This window comes from Salmo salar, chromosome 21 (genome assembly GCF_965601325.2).
Source record: "Salmo salar chromosome 21, fSalSal1, whole genome shotgun sequence".
NCBI classification, from domain to species: domain Eukaryota; kingdom Metazoa; phylum Chordata; class Actinopteri; order Salmoniformes; family Salmonidae; genus Salmo; species Salmo salar.
The window spans coordinates 54467501-54490178 of record NC_138311.1 but is presented as its reverse complement, the minus strand read 5'-3'; the positions used below and the strand labels follow the sequence as shown (position 1 = coordinate 54490178).

The 22678-nt window shown below is 40.3% G+C and overlaps 1 protein-coding gene across 2 annotated transcripts in view; it reads left to right on the top strand.

The window, feature by feature from the left end:
- The window catches only part of LOC106582512 (desmin), a 35215-nt gene that overhangs the window by 4312 nt on the left and 8225 nt on the right, over positions 1 to 22678 (top strand). For both annotated transcript variants that reach the window (XM_045704904.2, XM_045704905.2), the window contains exons 2-5: positions 3946 to 4006; positions 4916 to 5011; positions 9696 to 9857; positions 11769 to 11894. In XM_045704904.2, the coding sequence (XP_045560860.1) occupies positions 3946 to 4006; positions 4916 to 5011; positions 9696 to 9857; positions 11769 to 11894 (445 nt within the window). The remainder of the gene's footprint in view (positions 1 to 3945; positions 4007 to 4915; positions 5012 to 9695; positions 9858 to 11768; positions 11895 to 22678) is intronic.

The following is a 22678-nucleotide window of genomic DNA, read 5'->3' as shown; positions in this document are numbered from 1 at the left end:
ATAATGAATCAGATGAGGTGGACAGGAGGGACCTGATCCTAGATCATAATGAATCAGATGAGGTGGACAGGAGGGACCTGATCCTAGATCATAATGAATCAGATGATGTGGACAGGAGGGACCTGATCCTAGATCATAATGAATCAGATGAGGTGGACAGGAGGGACCTGATCCTAGATCATAATGAATCAGATGATGTGGACAGGAGGGACCTGATCCTAGATCATAATGAATCAGATGAGGTGGACAGGAGGGACCTGATCCTAGATCATAATGAATCAGATGATGTGGACAGGAGGGACCTGATCCTAGATCATAATGAATCAGATGATCTGGACAGGAGGGACCTGATCCTAGATCATAATGAATCAGATGAGGTGGACAGGAGGGACCTGATCCTAGATCATAATGAATCAGATGAGGTGGACAGGAGGGACCTGATCCTAGATCATAATGAATCAGATGATGTGGACAGGAGGGACCTGATCCTAGATCATAATGAATCAGATGAGGTGGACAGGAGGGACCTGATCCTAGATCATAATGAATCAGATGAGGTGGACAGGAGGGACCTGATCCTAGATCATAATGAATCAGATGATGTGGACAGGAGGGACCTGATCCTAGATCATAATGAATCAGATGAGGTGGAAAGGAGGGACCTGATCCTAGATCATAATGAATCAGATGAGGTGGACAGGAGGGACCTGATCCTAGATCATAATGAATCAGATGATGTGGACAGGAGGGACCTGATCCTAGATCATAATGAATCAGATGAGGTGGACAGGAGGGACCTGATCCTAGATCATAATGAATCAGATGAGGTGGAAAGGAGGGACCTGATCCTAGATCATAATGAATCAGATGATGTGGACAGGAGGGACGTGATCCTAGATCATAATGAATCAGATGAGGTGGACAGGAGGGACCTGATCCTAGATCATAATGAATCAGATGAGGTGGACAGGAGGGACCTGATCCTGGATCAGACACTCTTACTCTGATACACTTGATACATACATGTCCTGCTCTGCAGTAGAACAGAGTCTCCAGCTTCTGTCTGCTCTACATGCTCCCCTCTCTCTGTCTGCTCTACATGCTCCCCTCAGTCTGTCTGCTCTACATGCTCCCCTCTCTCTGTCTGCTCTACATGCTCCCCTCTCTCTGTCTGCTCTACATGCTCCCCTCTCTCTGTCTGTCTGCTCCCCTCAGTCTGTCTGCCTGCTCTACATGCTCCCCTCTGTCTGTCCGCTCTACATGCTCCCCTCTGTCTGTCTGCTCCCCTCTGTCTGTCTGCTCCCCTCTGTCTGTCTGCTCCCCTCTGTCTGTCTGCTCTACATGCTCCCCTCTGTCTGTCTGCTCCCCTCTGTCTGTCCGCTCTACATGCTCCCCTCTGTCTGTCTGCTCCCCTCTGTCTATCTGCTCCCCTCTGTCTGTCTGCTCCCCTCTGTCTGTCTGCTCTACATGCTCCCCTCAGTCTGTCTGCTCTACATGCTCCCCTCAGTCTGTCTGCTCTAAATGCTCCCCTCTCTCTGTCTGCTCTACATGCTCCCCTCTCTCTGTCTGTCTGCTCCCCTCAGTCTGTCTGCTCCCCTCTGTCTGTCTGCTCCCCTCTGTCTGTCTGCTCCCCTCTGTCTGTCTGCTCCCCTCAGTCTGTCTGCTCTACATGTTCCCCTCTGTCTGTCTGCTCTACATGTTCCCCTCTATCTGTCTGCTCCCCTCTGTCTGTCTGCTCTACATGCTCCCCTCAGTCTGTCTGCACCCCTCTGTCTGTCTGCTCTACATGCTCCCCTCAGTCTGTCTGCTCCCCTCAGTCTGTCTGCACCCCTCTGTCTGTCTGCTCTACATGCTCCCCTCAGTCTGTCTGCTCCCCTCAGTCTGTCTGCTCCCCTCTGTCTGTCTGCTCTACATGCTCCCCTCTGTCTGTCTGCTCCCCTCAGTCTGTCTGCACCCCTCTGTCTGTCTGCTCTACATGCTCCCCTCTGTCTGTCTGGTCCTCTCTGTCTATCTGCTCTGTACAGGTGTTTATCGCAGACGGCAACATGAGACACATAGACAGCGTGGTGACCATCCTTCGCCTCCTCTGTGATCTAAATGCAGATTCCTGACGTGCCTGGCCTGCCAACCATTATATACTGCACGCCACGCTAGATAATATAGTAACAATAACTGCCATTTATCAGACACTTTGATCCAGAGTGTCTGTTTCAACAGTACTGACACAGTACCAGTGTCTGCATCAACAGTACTGACACAGTATAGGAGTCTGTATCAACAGTACTGACACAGTATAGGAGTCTGCATCAACAGTACTGACACAGTATAGGAGTCTGCATCAACAGTACTGACACAGTATAGGAGTCTGCATCAACAGTACTGACACAGTATAGGAGTCTGCATCAACAGTACTGACACAGTGTCAGTCAGCTATGTTTAGCCAATCAGGAAGCAGCCAGGACACAAAAAGGATATCAAATGATTTTGTAAGGGTTACAGCCGTCTCTGTAGCTCACTGCCTTTTCTGTTTGACCCTTGACCTGCCTTAGAACAGCTGAAGGGGTCCACTGTACGAGGAATGTGTGTCTCTGGAGGATAGGTCAATTCCTCTAGGCACAGAGAGAGACTGTGCTTTAAAGATAAAGTGATTACATTTAAAAAAAAATTTTTTAGTCATTTAGCAGACGCTCTTATCCAGAGCGACTTAGAGTAGTGAATGCATACATTTCATACATTTTTTATTTTTTTGTACTGGCCCCCCATGTGGGAATCGAACCCACAACCCTGGCGTTGCACACACCATGCTGGCGTTGCACACACCATGCTGGCGTTGCAAACACCATGCTCTACCAGCTGAGACACAGGGAAGTGATAACAGCACACCATTTAGTTCAACTGTGTAAAGTCTACTGTTCCAAATTGTTTGCATAGTCAACTTACACACAGCTCTGACACACACACGTACCCCACCAGACATGCCACCAGGGGTCTTTTCACAGTCCCCAGGTCCAGAACTAATTCAAGGAAACGTAGAGTATTATATAGAGCCATGAGTGAATGGAACTCCCTTTCATCTCATATAACGCAAGTGAACAGCGAACCTGGTTTAGAAAAACACCCCACGGCACAACACTTCTCCTCCATGTGACCTACTTGTTGTGTGTATGTGCTGACGTGTATGTAGAACTGATAGATACGCACACACACACGCGCACGCACCACACACACACACACACACACACACACACACACACACACACACACGCAATGTGTTAATGTTTTTAAATGTATGTAAACTGTAAAGTATTTTGTCTGTAATGTGTTTTTTTGTTATGTTTCCGAGCCCAGTAAGACTAGCTGTCGGGCTAATGGGGATCCTAATAAATATCAAATCAAAAAATCACAACTCCTACCAACAGGCTCAGATAGGGAGGAAAAGGTTGTTACCTACAGGCTCAGATAGGGAGGAAAAGGTTGTTACCTACAGGCTCAGATAGGGAGGAAAAGGTTGTTACCTACAGGCTCAGATAGGGAGGAAAAGGTTGTTACCTACAGGCTCAGATAGGGAGGAAAAGGTTGTTACCTACAGGCTCAGATAGGGAGGAAAAGGTTGTTACCTACAGGCTCAGATAGGGAGGAAAAGGTTGTTACCTACAGGCTCAGATAGGGAGGAAAAGGTTGTTACCAACAGGCTCAGATAGGGAGGAAAAGGTTGTTACCTACAGGCTCAGATAGGGAGGAAAAGGTTGTTACCTACAGGCTCAGATAGGGAGGAAAAGGTTGTTACCTACAGGCTCAGATAGGGAGGAAAAGGTTGTTACCTACAGGCTCAGATAGGGAGGAAAAGGTTGTTACCTACAGGCTCAGATAGGGAGGAAAAGGTTGTCTCTGTTTAAACTCCAACTGAGCCTTTTCTTTAATCTCTTTCTCCCTCCCTCCCTCCAGACTGCAGGAGGAGATCCACCAGAAGGAAGATGCAGAGAACAACCTGTCTGCCTTCAGAGCTGTGAGTCACACTCTCCCTCTCCTTCTCTCTTTCTCTGTCTGCCTTCAGAACTGTCTCTCTTCCCAAATGATCAATGAAATACATGCTGTCAGGTTAGATCAATGATGACAGTGCAGCGTGTGACACCAACATAGACCGAAGCTGCTATCGTTCCCTGGAGTAACTTCTGACTCTCTCTCTCTTGCTCTCTGACTCTCTCTCTCTGTCTGTCTGTCTCTCTCTCTGTCTCTCTCTCTCACTGACTCGCTGATTCTCTCTCTGTCTGTCTCTCTCTCTGTCTCTCTCTCTCTCTCTCTCTCTCTCTCCACTGACTCGCTGTCTGTCTGTCTGTCTGTCTGTCTGTCTGTCTGTCTGTCTGTCTGTCTGTCTGTCTGTCTGTCTGTCTGTCTGTCTCTCTGTCTCTCTCTCTCAATGACTCGCTGACTCTCTCTCTGTCTGTCTCTCTCTCTCTCTCTCTCTCGCTGACTCGCTGTCTGTCTGTCTGTCTGTCTGTCTGTCTGTCTGTCTGTCTGTCTGTCTGTCTGTCTGTCTGTCTGTCTGTCTGTCTGTCTGTCTGTCTGTCTGTCTGTCTGTCTGTCTGTCTGTCTGTCTCCATCTTTCTCTGTCTCTCTCTCTGTCTCTCTCTCTCTTGCTGTCTCGCTCTCTCGTTCTCTGTCTGTCTGTCTGTCTGTCTGTCTGTCTGTCTGTCTGTCTGTCTGTCTGTCTGTCTGTCTGTCTGTCTGTCTGTCTGTCTGTCTGTCTGTCTGTCTGTCTGTCTGTCTGTCTGTCTGTCTGTCTGTCTGTCTGTCTGTGTTTCTCTCTCTGTCTATGTGTCAGTATGTTATGTCAACTCTCGTCTTGGGAAAGGCCTTAATGTGAAACATTAAAACATCCTCTACTATATCCACTGTTCGTGTTCTGTTTCTCTAGGATGTGGACTCTGCCACGCTGGCCAGGCTGGACCTGGAGAGACGCATTGAGAGTCTGCAGGAGGAGATCACCTTCCTTAAGAAGATCCACGAGGAGGTCAGTAGTGTCCCAGACCCCCTTTTAACACCTTTTTCACCCCGCAATAGAATAGCATCTTGTTCAGGGGGTTGTACTTGTACAACAAGCCTCATGCTACAGAAACAGGCGATAAGACTGCAGCCCTATGGGTAATTCTGGCTCAGATAAGGCTACTTACTTATACCCTTTTAACACTACTGAGCCGAGCTGAGCCGGGCCGGGACAAGCTGAACCGGGCCGAGCCGAGCTGAGCCGGGCCGGGACAAGCTGAACCGGGCTGGCCTGTTTACTAATCTACCATAGTTGCTGGAACCACACTAGAAGGTCATTGTGTCTAGAACATGTCCAGTATGCAGCAGAAACAGGAGATTGGTCAATAGGGCAGGAGCCTTTCTGGATTGGACAAGGCTTATTTACGCTGCAGAAAACGGTACCATTGTCTCTACGTCAGTCTATGTCAGTTCCCATGTGTTCTTTACCATCAGACTTACTCACATCCGCCCCTTCAATACACCAAACCTGCAGCTGTTCTTTCTGATTGACATTTTATGGTGGGAAACATAATGTAAATACTACACCACACAACCAACTATACACACCACACACCACACACACCACACAACCAACTACACACACCACACAACCAACTACACACACCACACAACCAACTATACACACCACACAACCAACTATACACACCACACAACCAACTATACACACCACACAACCAACTACACACACCACACAACCAACTATACACACCACACAACCAACTATACACACACCACACAACCAACTATACACACCACACAACCAACTATACACACCACACAACCAACTATACACACCACACAACCAACTATACACACCACACAACCAACTATACACACCACACAACCAACTATACACACCACACAACCAACTATACACACCACACACCACACACACCACACAACCAACTACACACACCACACAACCAACTACACACACCACACAACCAACTATACACACCACACACCACACACACCACACAACCAACTACACACACCACACAACCAACTACACACACCACACAACCAACTATACACACCACACAACCAACTATACACACCACACAACCAACTACACACACCACACAACCAACTATACACACCACACAACCAACTATACACACCACACAACCAACTATACACACCACACAACCAACTATACACACCACACAACCAACTATACACACCACACAACCAACTATACACACCACACAACCAACTACACACACCACACAACCAACTATACACACCACACAACCAACTACACACACCACACAACCAACTATACACACCACACAACCAACTACACACCACACAACCAACTATACACACCACACAACCAACTATACACACCACACAACCAACTATACACACCACACAACCAACTACACACCACACAACCAACTACACACCACACAACCAACTACACACACCACACAACCAACTATACACACCACACAACCAACTATACACACCACACAACCAACTACACACACCACACAACCAACTACACACACCCCACAACCAACTATATACACCACACAACCAACTACACACACCACACAACCAACTACACACACCCCACAACCAACTATACACACCACACAACCAACTACACACACACCACACAACCAACTATACACACCACACAACCAACTATACACACCACACAACCAACTACACACATCACACAACCACTATACACACCACACAACCAACTATACACACCACACAACCAACTATACACACCACACAACCAACTATACACACCACACAGCCAACTATACACACCACACAACCAACTACACACACCACACAACCAACTATACACACCACACAACCAACTACACACACCACACAACCAACTACACACACCACACAACCAACTATACACACCACACAACCAACTACACACATCACACAAACAACTATACACACCACACAACCAACTACACACACCACACAGCCAACTACACACACCACACACCACACACACCACACAACCAACTATACACACCACACAACCAACTACACACACCACACAACCAACTACACACACCACACAACCAACTATACACATCACACAACCAACTACACACACCACACAACCAACTATAAACACCACACAACCAACTACACACCACACAACCAACTACACACACCACACAACCAACTACACACCACACAACCAACTACACACACCACACAACCAACTATAAACACCACACAACCAACTACACACCACACAACCAACTACACACACCACACAACCAACTACACACACCACACAACCAACTATACACACCACACAACCAACTACACACACCACACAACCAACTATACACACCACACAACCAACTACACACACCACACAACCAACTATACACACCACACAACCAACTACACACCACACAACCAACTATACACACACCACACAACCAACTATACACACCACACAACCAACTATACACACCACACAACCAACTATACACACACCACACAACCAACTATACACACCACACAACCAACTATACACACCACACAACCAACTATACACACACCACACAACCAACTATACACACACCACACAACCAACTATACACACACCACACAACCAACTATACACACCACACAACCAACTACACACACCACACAACCAACTACACACACCACACAACCAACTATACACACACCACACAACCAACTATACACACCACACAACCAACTATACACACACCACACAACCAACTATACACACCACACAACCAACTATACACACCACACAACCAACTATACACACCACACAACCAACTATACACACACCACACAACCAACTATACACACCACACAACCAACTATACACACCACACAACCAACTATACACACCACACAACCAACTATACACACCACACACCACACACACCACACAACCAACTATACACACCACACAACCAACTATACACACCACACAACCAACTACACACACCACACAACCAACTATACACACCACACAACCAACTATACACACCACACAACCAACTATACACACCACACAACCAACTATACACACCACACAACCAACTATACACACACCACACCTACTACCAACCATACAGCTACTCTGCGTACAGTGGATGGGGAGAGGGACTTTTCTAGCTTCTAAAGCCAGAAGTCCTTTCATGCTCTCTCTCCTTCCCCCTGACATTTGACTTCAGAGAAATGCTGGCATGTGTCAGCTGGTTCGTGACATGAAGTGCCCTCTGTAATATTGTTCAACACATGCACAGCTAAAATTAAATCGAGAGAGAGAGAGAGAGAGAGACAGACAGACAGAGACAGAGACAGAGACAGAGATAGAGACCAGTAGTCCTGTATTGTAGGAGATAGAGAGAGACCAGTGGTCCTGTATTGTAGGAGATAGAGAGAGACCAGTGGACCTGTATTGTAGGAGATAGAGAGAGACCAGTGGACCTGTCTATGTAGGAGATAGAGAGAGACCAGTGGTCCTGTCTATGTAGGAGATAGAGAGAGACCAGTGGTCCTGTCTATGTAGGAGATAGAGAGAGACCAGTGGTCCTGTCTATGTAGGACAGAGATAGAGAGAGACCAGTGGTCCTGTCTATGTAGGAGATAGAGAGAGACCAGTGGACCTGTCTATGTAGGACAGAGATAGAGAGAGACCAGTGGTCCTGTCTATGTAGGAGATAGAGAGAGACCAGTGGTCCTGTCTATGTAGGACAGAGATAGAGAGAGACCAGTGGTCCTGTCTATGTAGGACAGAGATAGAGAGAGACCAGTGGTCCTGTCTATGTAGGAGATAGAGAGAGACCAGTGGACCTGTCTATGTAGGACAGAGATAGAGAGAGACCAGTGGTCCTGTCTATGTAGGAGATAGAGAGATACCAGTGGACCTGTATTGTAGGAGATAGAGAGAGACCAGTGGACCTGTATTGTAGGAGATAGAGAGAGACCAGTGGTCCTGTCTATGTCGGAGATAGAGAGAGACCAGTGGTCCTGTATTGTAGGAGATAGAGAGAGAGAGACCAGTGGTCCTGTATTGTAGGAGATAGAGAGAGACCAGTGGTCCTGTATTGTAGGAGATAGAGAGAGACCAGAGGACCTGTATTGTAGGAGATAGAGAGAGACCAGTGGACCTGTATTGTAGGAGCCATGGTTTTTCCTGGTGAGCCGTATAGTAGGTGTAACTCTGGGCCGGATGTAAAGTCAATGAATCAGGAGAGTGGAAGAAAAAATATATATGTTAATGCTGAAGGCTGATCATCTAAATTAAATCCTGATGTACCCCTGACCTCTGAACCCTGACCTCTATCCTCTGACCCCTGACCACTATCCTCTGACCCCTGACCTCTATCCTCTGACCCCTGAACCCTGACCCCTATCCTCTGACCCCTGACCTCTATCCTCTGACCCCTGACCTCTATCCTCTGACCCCTGACCTCTGACCCCTGACCTCTATCCTCTGACCCCTGACCTCTATCCTCTGACCCCTGACCTCTATCCTCTGACCCCTGACCTCTGAACCCTGACCTCTATCCTCTGACCCCTGACCTCTATCCTCGGAACCCTTACTATCCTCTGACCCCTGACCTCTATCCTCTGACCCCTGAACTCTATCCTCTGACCCCCTGCAGGAGATCCATGAGCTGACGAGCCAGATGCAGGAGACCTCGGTGCAGGTCCAGATGGACATGTCCAAACCAGACCTGACCGCTGCCCTCAGGGACATCCGTATGCAGTACGAAGGCATCGCAGCCAAGAACATCTCAGAGGCAGAGGACTGGTACAAGTCCAAGGTAAACACCCTCTATAATACACCATAGTATTATATAGTATGGTACAGTGCTGAGGACTGGTACAAGTCCAAGGTAAACACCCTCTATAATACACCGTAGTATTATATAGTATGGTACAGTACTGAGGACTGGTACAAGTCCAAGGTAAACACCATTTATAATACACCGTAGTATTATATAGTATGGTACAGTACAGAGGACTGGTACAAGTCCAAGGTAAACACCCTCTATAATACACCATAGTATTATATAGTATGGTACAGTACTGAGGACTGGTACAAGTCCAAGGTAAACACCCTCTATAATACACCATAATATTATATAGTATGGTACAGTAGTGAGGACTGGTACAAGTCCAAGGTAAACACCCTCTATAATACACCGTAGTATTATATAGTATGGTACAGTACAGAGGACTGGTACAAGTCCAAGGTAAACACCCTCTATAATACACCATAGTATTATATAGTATGGTACAGTACTGAGGACTGGTACAAGTCCAAGGTAAACACCCTCTATAATACACCGTAGTATTATATAGTATGGTACAGTACTGAGGACTGGTACAAGTCCAAGGTAAACACCATTTATAATACACCGTAGTATTATATAGTATGGTGCAGTACAGAGGACTGGTACAAGTCCAAGGTAAACACCCTCTATAATACACCATAGTATTATATAGTATGGTACAGTACTGAGGACTGGTACAAGTCCAAGGTAAACACCCTCTATAATACACCATAGTATTATATAGTATGGTACAGTACTGAGGACTGGTACAAGTCCAAGGTAAACACCCTCTATAATACACCATAGTATTATATAGTATGGTACAGTACTGAGGACTGGTACAAGTCCAAGGTAAACACCCTCTATAATACACCATAGTATTATATAGTATGGTACAGTACTGAGGACTGGTACAAGTCCAAGGTAAACACCCTCTATAATACACCATAATATTATATAGTATGGTACAGTACTGAGGACTGGTACAAGTCCAAGGTAAACACCCTCTATAATACACCATAGTATTATATAGTATGGTACAGTACTGAGGACTGGTACAAGTCCAAGGTAAACACCCTCTATAATACACCATAGTATTATATAGTATGGTACAGTACTGAGGACTGGTACAAGTCCAAGGTAAACACCCTCTATAATACACCATAGTATTATATAGTATGGTACAGTACTGAGGACTGGTACAAGTCCAAGGTAAACACCCTCTATAATACACCATAGTATTATATAGTATGGTACAGTACTGAGGACTGGTACAAGTCCAAGGTAAACACCATTTATAATACACCATAGTATTATACAGTAAGGAGTTTTTCCTAGCCACCGTGCTTCTACACCTGCATTGCTTGCTGTTTGGTGGTTTTAGGCTGGGTTTCTGTACAGCACTTTGAGATATCAGCTGATGTAAGAAGGGCTATATAAATACATTTGATTTGATTATATCATATGGTACAGTACTGAGGACTGGTACAAGTCCAAGGTAAACAGTAGAAATATGGGTGGGCATTGACAGTGGGGTCATAGTTAGAGAGGCTCGGGATGGTTGAGAGAATTGGCTTAGGACAGTACAGAACAGGATTGGAGCCTATTCCGTTTAAGTTAAGTAATTCAATTGGAATTGGAATTAAATTGACTGCATTGAAATGAAATGAAATCGACCCAAAGTCCCCAACCCTGGCAAAGAACATGTGACTGCCAGTACTTGAAGTAAAGCAGTGTTAGATAAGTTAAAACTGGATATGATATGTGGACTGTGTTAGATAAGATAAAACTGGATATGTATGATATGTGGACTGTGACAGTAGCTAAGATAACTACATCGGCACCACTACACAGTGACAGTAGCATCTATTTTAACTCATGTCTTCACCTCCTCTCCAGGTGTCAGACCTGAACCAGGCTGTGAACAAGAACAACGATGCTCTGAGACAGGCCAAACAGGAGAGCATGGAGTTCAGGCATCAGATCCAGTCCTACACCTGTGAGATCGACTCTCTCAAGGGAACCGTAAGTACTCTGTTACTACATCTTACTATATTACTGCATCCTACTCTATATTACTACACCCTGCTCTATATTACTACACCCTGCTCTATATTACTGCATTCTACTCTATATTACTACACCCTGCTCTATATTACTACACCCTGCTCTATATTACTACACCCTACTCTATATTACTGCATCCTACTCTATATTACTACACCCTGCTCTATATTACTACACCCTACTCTATATTACTACACCCTGCTCTATATTACTACATCCTACTCTATATTACTACATCCTACTCTATATTACTACACCCTACTCTATATTACTACATCCTACTCTATATTACTACACCCTGCTCTATATTACTACACCCTACTCTATATTACTACACCCTGCTCTATATTACTACATCCTACTCTATATTACTACATCCTACTCTATATTACTGCACCCTACTCTATATTACTACATCCTACTCTATATTACTGCATCCTACTCTATATTACTACACCCTACTCTATATTACTACATTCTACTCTATTACAACACCCTGCTCTATATTACTACATCCTACTCTATATTACTACATCCTACTCTATATTACTACATCCTACTCTATATTACTACATTCTACTCTATTACAACACCCTGCTCTATATTACTACACCCTACTCTATATTACTACACCCTACTCTATATTACTACACCCTACTCTATATTACTACACCCTACTCTATATTACTGCATCCTACTCTATATTACTGCATCCTACTCTATATTACTACATCCTACTCTATATTACTACACCCTACTCTATATTACTACACCCTGCTCTATATTACTACATCCTACTCTATTACAACACCCTGCTCTATATTACTACACCCTACTCTATATTACTAGACCCTACTCTATATTACTACACCCTACTCTATATTACTACACCCTACTCTATATTACTGCATCCTACTCTATATTACTACACCCTACTCTATATTACTACAATCTACTCTATTACAACACCCTGCTCTATATTACTACATCCTACTCTATATTACTACATCCTACTCTATATTACTACACCCTACTCTATATTACTACATTCTACTCTATTACAACACCCTGCTCTATATTACTACATCCTACTCTATATTACTACACCCTACTCTATATTACTACACCCTACTCTATATTACTACACCCTACTCTATATTACTACACCCTACTCTATATTACTACACCCTACTCTATATTACTACACCCTACTCTATATTACTGCATCCTACTCTATATTACTACATCCTACTCTATATTACTACATCCTACTCTATATTACTACACCCTGCTCTATATTACTGCACCCTGCTCTATGTTACTACACCCTACTCTATATTACTACATCCTACTCTATATTACTACATCCTACTCTATATTACTACATCCTACTCTATTACAACACCCTGCTCTATATTACTACATCCTACTCTATATTACTACACCCTGCTCTATATTACTGCACCCTACTCTATATTACTACACCCTACTCTATATTACTACACCCTACTCTATATTACTGCATCCTACTCTATATTACTGCATCCTACTCTATATTACTACATCCTACTCTATATTACTACATCCTACTCTATATTACCACATCCTACTCTATATTACTACATTCTACTCTATATTACTGCATCCTACTCTATATTACTACATCCTACTCTATATTACTGCATCCTACTCTATATTACTACATCCTACTCTATATTACTGCATCCTACTCTATATTACTACCTCCTACTCTATATTACTGCATTCTACTCTATATTACTACACCCTACTCTATATTACTACATCCTACTCTATATTACTACACCCTGCTCTATATTACTACACCCTACTCTATATTACTACACCCTGCTCTATATTACTACATCCTACTCTATATTACTACATCCTACTCTATATTACTGCACCCTACTCTATATTACTACATCCTACTCTATATTACTGCATCCTACTCTATATTACTACACCCTACTCTATATTACTACATTCTACTCTATTACAACACCCTGCTCTATATTACTACATCCTACTCTATATTACTACATCCTACTCTATATTACTACATTCTACTCTATTACAACACCCTGCTCTATATTACTACATCCTACTCTATATTACTACATCCTACTCTATTACAACACCCTGCTCTATATTACTACATCCTACTCTATATTACTACACCCTACTCTATATTACTACACCCTACTCTATATTACTACAACCTACTCTATATTACTACATCCTACTCTATATTACTGCATCCTACTCTATATTACTACACCCTACTCTATATTACTACATTCTACTCTATTACAACACCCTGCTCTATATTACTACATCCTACTCTATATTACTACATCCTACTCTATATTACTACATTCTACTCTATTACAACACCCTGCTCTATATTACTACATCCTACTCTATATTACTACATCCTACTCTATTACAACACCATGCTCTATATTACTACATCCTACTCTATATTACTACACCCTACTCTATATTACTACACCCTACTCTATATTACTACAACCTACTCTATATTACTACACCCTACTCTATATTACTGCATCCTACTCTATATTACTGCATCCTACTCTATATTACTACATCCTACTCTATATTACTACATCCTACTCTATATTACCACATCCTACTCTATATTACTACATTCTACTCTATATTACTACACCCTACTCTATATTACTACACCCTGCTCTATATTACTACATCCTACTCTATATTACTACATCCTACTCTATATTACTGCACCCTACTCTATATTACTACATCCTACTCTATATTACTGCATCCTACTCTATATTACTACACCCTGCTCTATATTACTACATCCTACTCTATATTACTACATTCTACTCTATTACAACACCCTGCTCTATATTACTACACCCTACTCTATATTACTACACCCTACTCTATATTACTACACCCTACTCTATATTACTACACCCTACTCTATATTACTGCATCCTACTCTATATTACTACATCCTACTCTATATTACTACATCCTACTCTATTACAACACCCTGCTCTATATTACTACACCCTACTCTATATTACTATACCCTACTCTATATTACTACACGCTACTCTATATTACTGCATCCTACTCTATATTACTACATCCTACTCTATATTACTACATCCTACTCTATATTACTACATCCTACTCTATTACAACACCCTGCTCTATATTACTACATCCTACTCTATATTACTACACCCTGCTCTATATTACTGGACCCTACTCTATATTACTACACCCTACTCTATATTACTACACCCTACTCTATATTACTACATCCTACTCTATATTACTGCATCCTACTCTATATTACTACCTCCTACTCTATATTACTGCATTCTACTCTATATTACTACACCCTACTCTATATTACTACATCCTACTCTATATTACTACACCCTGCTCTATATTACTACACCCTACTCTATATTACTACACCCTGCTCTATATTACTACATCCTACTCTATATTACTACATCCTACTCTATATTACTGCACCCTACTCTATATTACTACATCCTACTCTATATTACTGCATCCTACTCTATATTACTACACCCTACTCTATATTACTACATTCTACTCTATTACAACACCCTGCTCTATATTACTACATCCTACTCTATATTACTACATCCTACTCTATATTACTACATTCTACTCTATTACAACACCCTGCTCTATATTACTACATCCTACTCTATATTACTACATCCTACTCTATTACAACACCCTGCTCTATATTACTACATCCTACTCTATATTACTACACCCTACTCTATATTACTACACCCTACTCTATATTACTACAACCTACTCTATATTACTACATCCTACTCTATATTACTGCATCCTACTCTATATTACTACACCCTACTCTATATTACTACATTCTACTCTATTACAACACCCTGCTCTATATTACTACATCCTACTCTATATTACTACATCCTACTCTATATTACTACATTCTACTCTATTACAACACCCTGCTCTATATTACTACATCCTACTCTATATTACTACATCCTACTCTATTACAACACCATGCTCTATATTACTACATCCTACTCTATATTACTACACCCTACTCTATATTACTACACCCTACTCTATATTACTACAACCTACTCTATATTACTACACCCTACTCTATATTACTGCATCCTACTCTATATTACTGCATCCTACTCTATATTACTACATCCTACTCTATATTACTACATCCTACTCTATATTACCACATCCTACTCTATATTACTACATTCTACTCTATATTACTGCATCCTACTCTATATTACTACATCCTACTCTATATTACTGCATCCTACTCTATATTACTACATCCTACTCTATATTACTGCATCCTACTCTATATTACTACCTCCTACTCTATATTACTGCATTCTACTCTATATTACTACACCCTACTCTATATTACTACATCCTACTCTATATTACTACACCCTGCTCTATATTACTACACCCTACTCTATATTACTACACCCTGCTCTATATTACTACATCCTACTCTATATTACTACATCCTACTCTATATTACTGCACCCTACTCTATATTACTACATCCTACTCTATATTACTGCATCCTACTCTATATTACTACACCCTACTCTATATTACTACATTCTACTCTATTACAACACCCTGCTCTATATTACTACATCCTACTCTATATTACTACATCCTACTCTATATTACTACATTCTACTCTATTACAACACCCTGCTTTATATTACTACTTCCTACTCTATATTACTACATCCTACTCTATATTACTACACCCTACTCTATATTACTACATTCTACTCTATTACAACACCCTGCTCTATATTACTACATCCTACTCTATATTACTACATCCTACTCTATATTACTACACCCTACTCTATATTACTACACCCTACTCTATATTACTACACCCTACTCTATATTACTACACCCTACTCTATATTACTGCATCCTACTCTATATTACTACACCCTACTCTATATTACTACATTCTACTCTATTACAACACCCTGCTCTATATTACTACATCCTACTCTATATTACTACATCCTACTCTATATTACTACACCCTACTCTATATTACTACATTCTACTCTATTACAACACCCTGCTCTATATTACTACATCCTACTCTATATTACTACATCCTACTCTATATTACTACACCCTACTCTATATTACTACACCCTACTCTATATTACTGCATCCTACTCTATATTACTGCATCCTACTCTATATTACTACATCCTACTCTATATTACTACACCCTACTCTATATTACTGCACCCTGCTCTATGTTACTACACCCTACTCTATATTACTACACCCTGCTCTATATTACTACACCCTGCTCTATATTACTGCATCCTACTCTATATTACTACACCCTACTCTATATTACTACACCCTGCTCTATATTACTACACCCTGCTCTATATTACTGCATCCTACTCTATATTACTACACCCTACTCTATATTACTACATTCTACTCTATTACAACACCCTGCTCTATATTACTACACCCTACTCTATATTACTACACCCTACTCTATATTACTACACCCTACTCTATATTACTACACCCTACTCTATATTACTGCATCCTACTCTATATTACTACATCCTACTCTATATTACTACATCCTACTCTATTACAACACCCTGCTCTATATTACTACACCCTACTCTATATTACTATACCCTACTCTATATTACTACACGCTACTCTATATTACTGCATCCTACTCTATATTACTACATCCTACTCTATATTACTACATCCTACTCTATATTACTACATCCTACTCTATTACAACACCCTGCTCTATATTACTACATCCTACTCTATTTTACTACACCCTGCTCTATATTACTGGACCCTACTCTATATTACTACACCCTACTCTATATTACTACACCCTACTCTATATTACTGCATCCTACTCTATATTACTACACCCTACTCTATATTACTACATTCTACTCTATTACAACACCCTGCTCTATATTACTACATCCTACTCTATATTACTACATCCTACTCTATATTACTACACCCTACTCTATATTACTACATTCTACTCTATTACAACACCCTGCTCTATATTACTACATCCTACTCTATATTACTACATCCTACTCTATATTACTACACCCTACTCTATATTACTACACCCTACTCTATATTACTACACCCTACTCTATATTACTACACCCTACTCTATATTACTACACCCTACTCTATATTACTGCATCCTACTCTATATTACTGCATCCTACTCTATATTACTACATCCTACTCTATATTACTACACCCTACTCTATATTACTGCACCCTTCTCTATGTTACTACACCCTACTCTATATTACTACATCCTACTCTATATTACTACATCCTACTCTATATTACTACATCCTACTCTATTACAACACCCTGCTCTATATTACTACATCCTACTCTATATTACTACACCCTGCTCTATATTACTGCACCCTACTCTATATTACTACACCCTACTCTATATTACTACACCCTACTCTATATTACTGCATCCTACTCTATATTACTGCATGCTACTCTATATTACTACATCCTACTCTATATTACTACATCCTACTCTATATTACCACATCCTACTCTATATTACTACATTCTACTCTATATTACTGCATCCTACTCTATATTGCTACATCATACTCTATATTACTGCATCCTACTCTATATTACTACATCCTACTCTATATTACTGCATCCTACTCTATATTACTACCTCCTACTCTATATTACTGCATTCTACTCTATATTACTACACCCTACTCTATATTACTACATCCTACTCTATATTACTACACCCTGCTCTATATTACTACACCCTACTCTATATTACTACACCCTGCTCTATATTACTACATCCTACTCTATATTACTACATCCTACTCTATATTACTGCATCCTACTCTATATTACTACACCCTACTCTATATTACTACATTCTACTCTATTACAACACCCTGCTCTATATTACTACATCCTACTCTATATTACTACATCCTACTCTATATTACTACATTCTACTCTATTACAACACCCTGCTCTATATTACTACATCCTACTCTATATTACTACATCCTACTCTATTACAACACCCTGCTCTATATTACTACATCCTACTCTATATTACTACACCCTACTCTATATTACTACACCCTACTCTATATTACTACAACCTACTCTATATTACTACATCCTACTCTATATTACTGCATCCTACTCTATATTACTACACCCTACTCTATATTACTACATTCTACTCTATTACAACACCCTGCTCTATATTACTACATCCTACTCTATATTACTACATCCTACTCTATATTACTACATTCTACTCTATTACAACACCCTGCTCTATATTACTACATCCTACTCTATATTACTACATCCTACTCTATTACAACACCCTGCTCTATATTACTACATCCTACTCTATATTACTACACCCTACTCTATATTACTACACCCTACTCTATATTACTACAACCTACTCTATATTACTACACCCTACTCTATATTACTGCATCCTACTCTATATTACTGCATCCTACTCTATATTACTACATCCTTCTCTATATTACTACATCCTACTCTATATTACCACATCCTACTCTATATTACTACATTCTACTCTATATTACTGCATCCTACTCTATATTACTACATCCTACTCTATATTACTGCATCCTACTCTATATTACTACATCCTACTCTATATTACTGCATCCTACTCTATATTACTACCTCCTACTCTATATTACTGCATTCTACTCTATATTACTACACCCTACTCTATATTACTACATCCTACTCTATATTACTACACCCTGCTCTATATTACTACACCCTACTCTATATTACTACACCCTGCTCTATATTACTACATCCTACTCTATATTACTACATCCTACTCTATATTACTGCACCCTACTCTATATTACTACATCCTACTCTATATTACTGCATCCTACTCTATATTACTACACCCTACTCTATATTACTACATTCTACTCTATTACAACACCCTGCTCTATATTACTACATCCTACTCTATATTACTACATCCTACTCTATATTACTACATTCTACTCTATTACAACACCCTGCTTTATATTACTACTTCCTACTCTATATTACTACATCCTACTCTATATTACTACACCCTACTCTATATTACTACATTCTACTCTATTACAACACCCTGCTCTATATTACTACATCCTACTCTATATTACTACATCCTACTCTATATTACTACACCCTACTCTATATTACTACACCCTACTCTATATTACTACACCCTACTCTATATTACTACACCCTACTCTATATTACTACACCCTACACTATATTACTGCATCCTACTCTATATTACTACACCCTACTCTATATTACTACATTCTACTCTATTACAACACCCTGCTCTATATTACTACATCCTACTCTATATTACTACATCCTACTCTATATTACTACACCCTACTCTATATTACTACATTCTACTCTATTACAACACCCTGCTCTATATTACTACATCCTACTCTATATTACTACATCCTACTCTATATTACTACACCCTACTCTATATTACTACACCCTACTCTATATTACTGCATCCTACTCTATATTACTGCATCCTACTCTATATTACTACATCCTACTCTATATTACTACACCCTACTCTATATTACTGCACCCTGCTCTATGTTACTACACCCTACTCTATATTACTACACCCTGCTCTATATTACTACACCCTGCTCTATATTACTGCATCCTACTCTATATTACTACACCCTACTCTATATTACTACACCCTGCTCTATATTACTACACCCTGCTCTATATTACTGCATCCTACTCTATATTACTACACCCTACTCTATATTACTACATTCTACTCTATTACAACACCCTGCTCTATATTACTACACCCTACTCTATATTACTACACCCTACTCTATATTACTACACCCTACTCTATATTACTACACCCTACTCTATATTACTGCATCCTACTCTATATTACTACATCCTACTCTATATTACTACATCCTACTCTATTACAACACCCTGCTCTATATTACTACACCCTACTCTATATTACTATACCCTACTCTATATTACTACACGCTACTCTATATTACTGCATCCTACTCTATATTACTACATCCTACTCTATATTACTACATCCTACTCTATATTACTACATCCTACTCTATTACAACACCCTGCTCTATATTACTACATCCTACTCTATATTACTACACCCTGCTCTATATTACTGGACCCTACTCTATATTACTACACCCTACTCTATATTACTACACCCTACTCTATATTACTACACCCTACTCTATATTACTACACCCTACTCTATATTACTGCATCCTACTCTATATTACTGCATCCTACTCTATATTACTACATCCTACTCTATATTACTACATCCTACTCTATATTACTACATCCTACTCTATATTACTACATTCTACTCTATATTACTGCATCCTACTCTATATTACTACATCCTACTCTATATTACTACATCCTACTCTATATTACTACCTCATACTCTATGTTACTTCATCCTACTCTATATTACTGCATCCTACTCTATATTACTACACCCTACTCTATATTACTACATTCTACTCTATTACAACACCCTGCTCTATATTACTACATCCTACTCTATATTACTACATCCTACTCTATATTACTACATTCTACTCTATTACAACACCCTGCTCTATATTACTACATCCTACTCTATATTACTACATCCTACTCTATTACAACACCCTGCTCTATATTACTACATCCTACTCTATATTACTACACCCTACTCTATATTACTACACCCTACTCTATATTACTACAACCTACTCTATATTACTACATCCTACTCTATATTACTGCATCCTACTCTATATTACTACACCCTACTCTATATTACTACATTCTACTCTATTACAACACCCTGCTCTATATTACTACATCCTACTCTATATTACTACATCCTACTCTATATTACTACATTCTACTCTATTACAACACCCTGCTCTATATTACTACATCCTACTCTATATTACTACATCCTACTCTATTACAACACCATGCTCTATATTACTACATCCTACTCTATATTACTACACCCTACTCTATATTACTACACCCTACTCTATATTACTACAACCTACTCTATATTACTACACCCTACTCTATATTACTGCATCCTACTCTATATTACTGCATCCTACTCTATATTACTACATCCTACTCTATATTACTACATCCTACTCTATATTACCACATCCTACTCTATATTACTACATTCTACTCTATATTACTGCATCCTACTCTATATTACTACATCCTACTCTATATTACTGCATCCTACTCTATATTACTACATCCTACTCTATATTACTGCATCCTACTCTATATTACTACCTCCTACTCTATATTACTGCATTCTACTCTATATTACTACACCCTACTCTATATTACTACATCCTACTCTATATTACTACACCCTGCTCTATATTACTACACCCTACTCTATATTACTACACCCTGCTCTA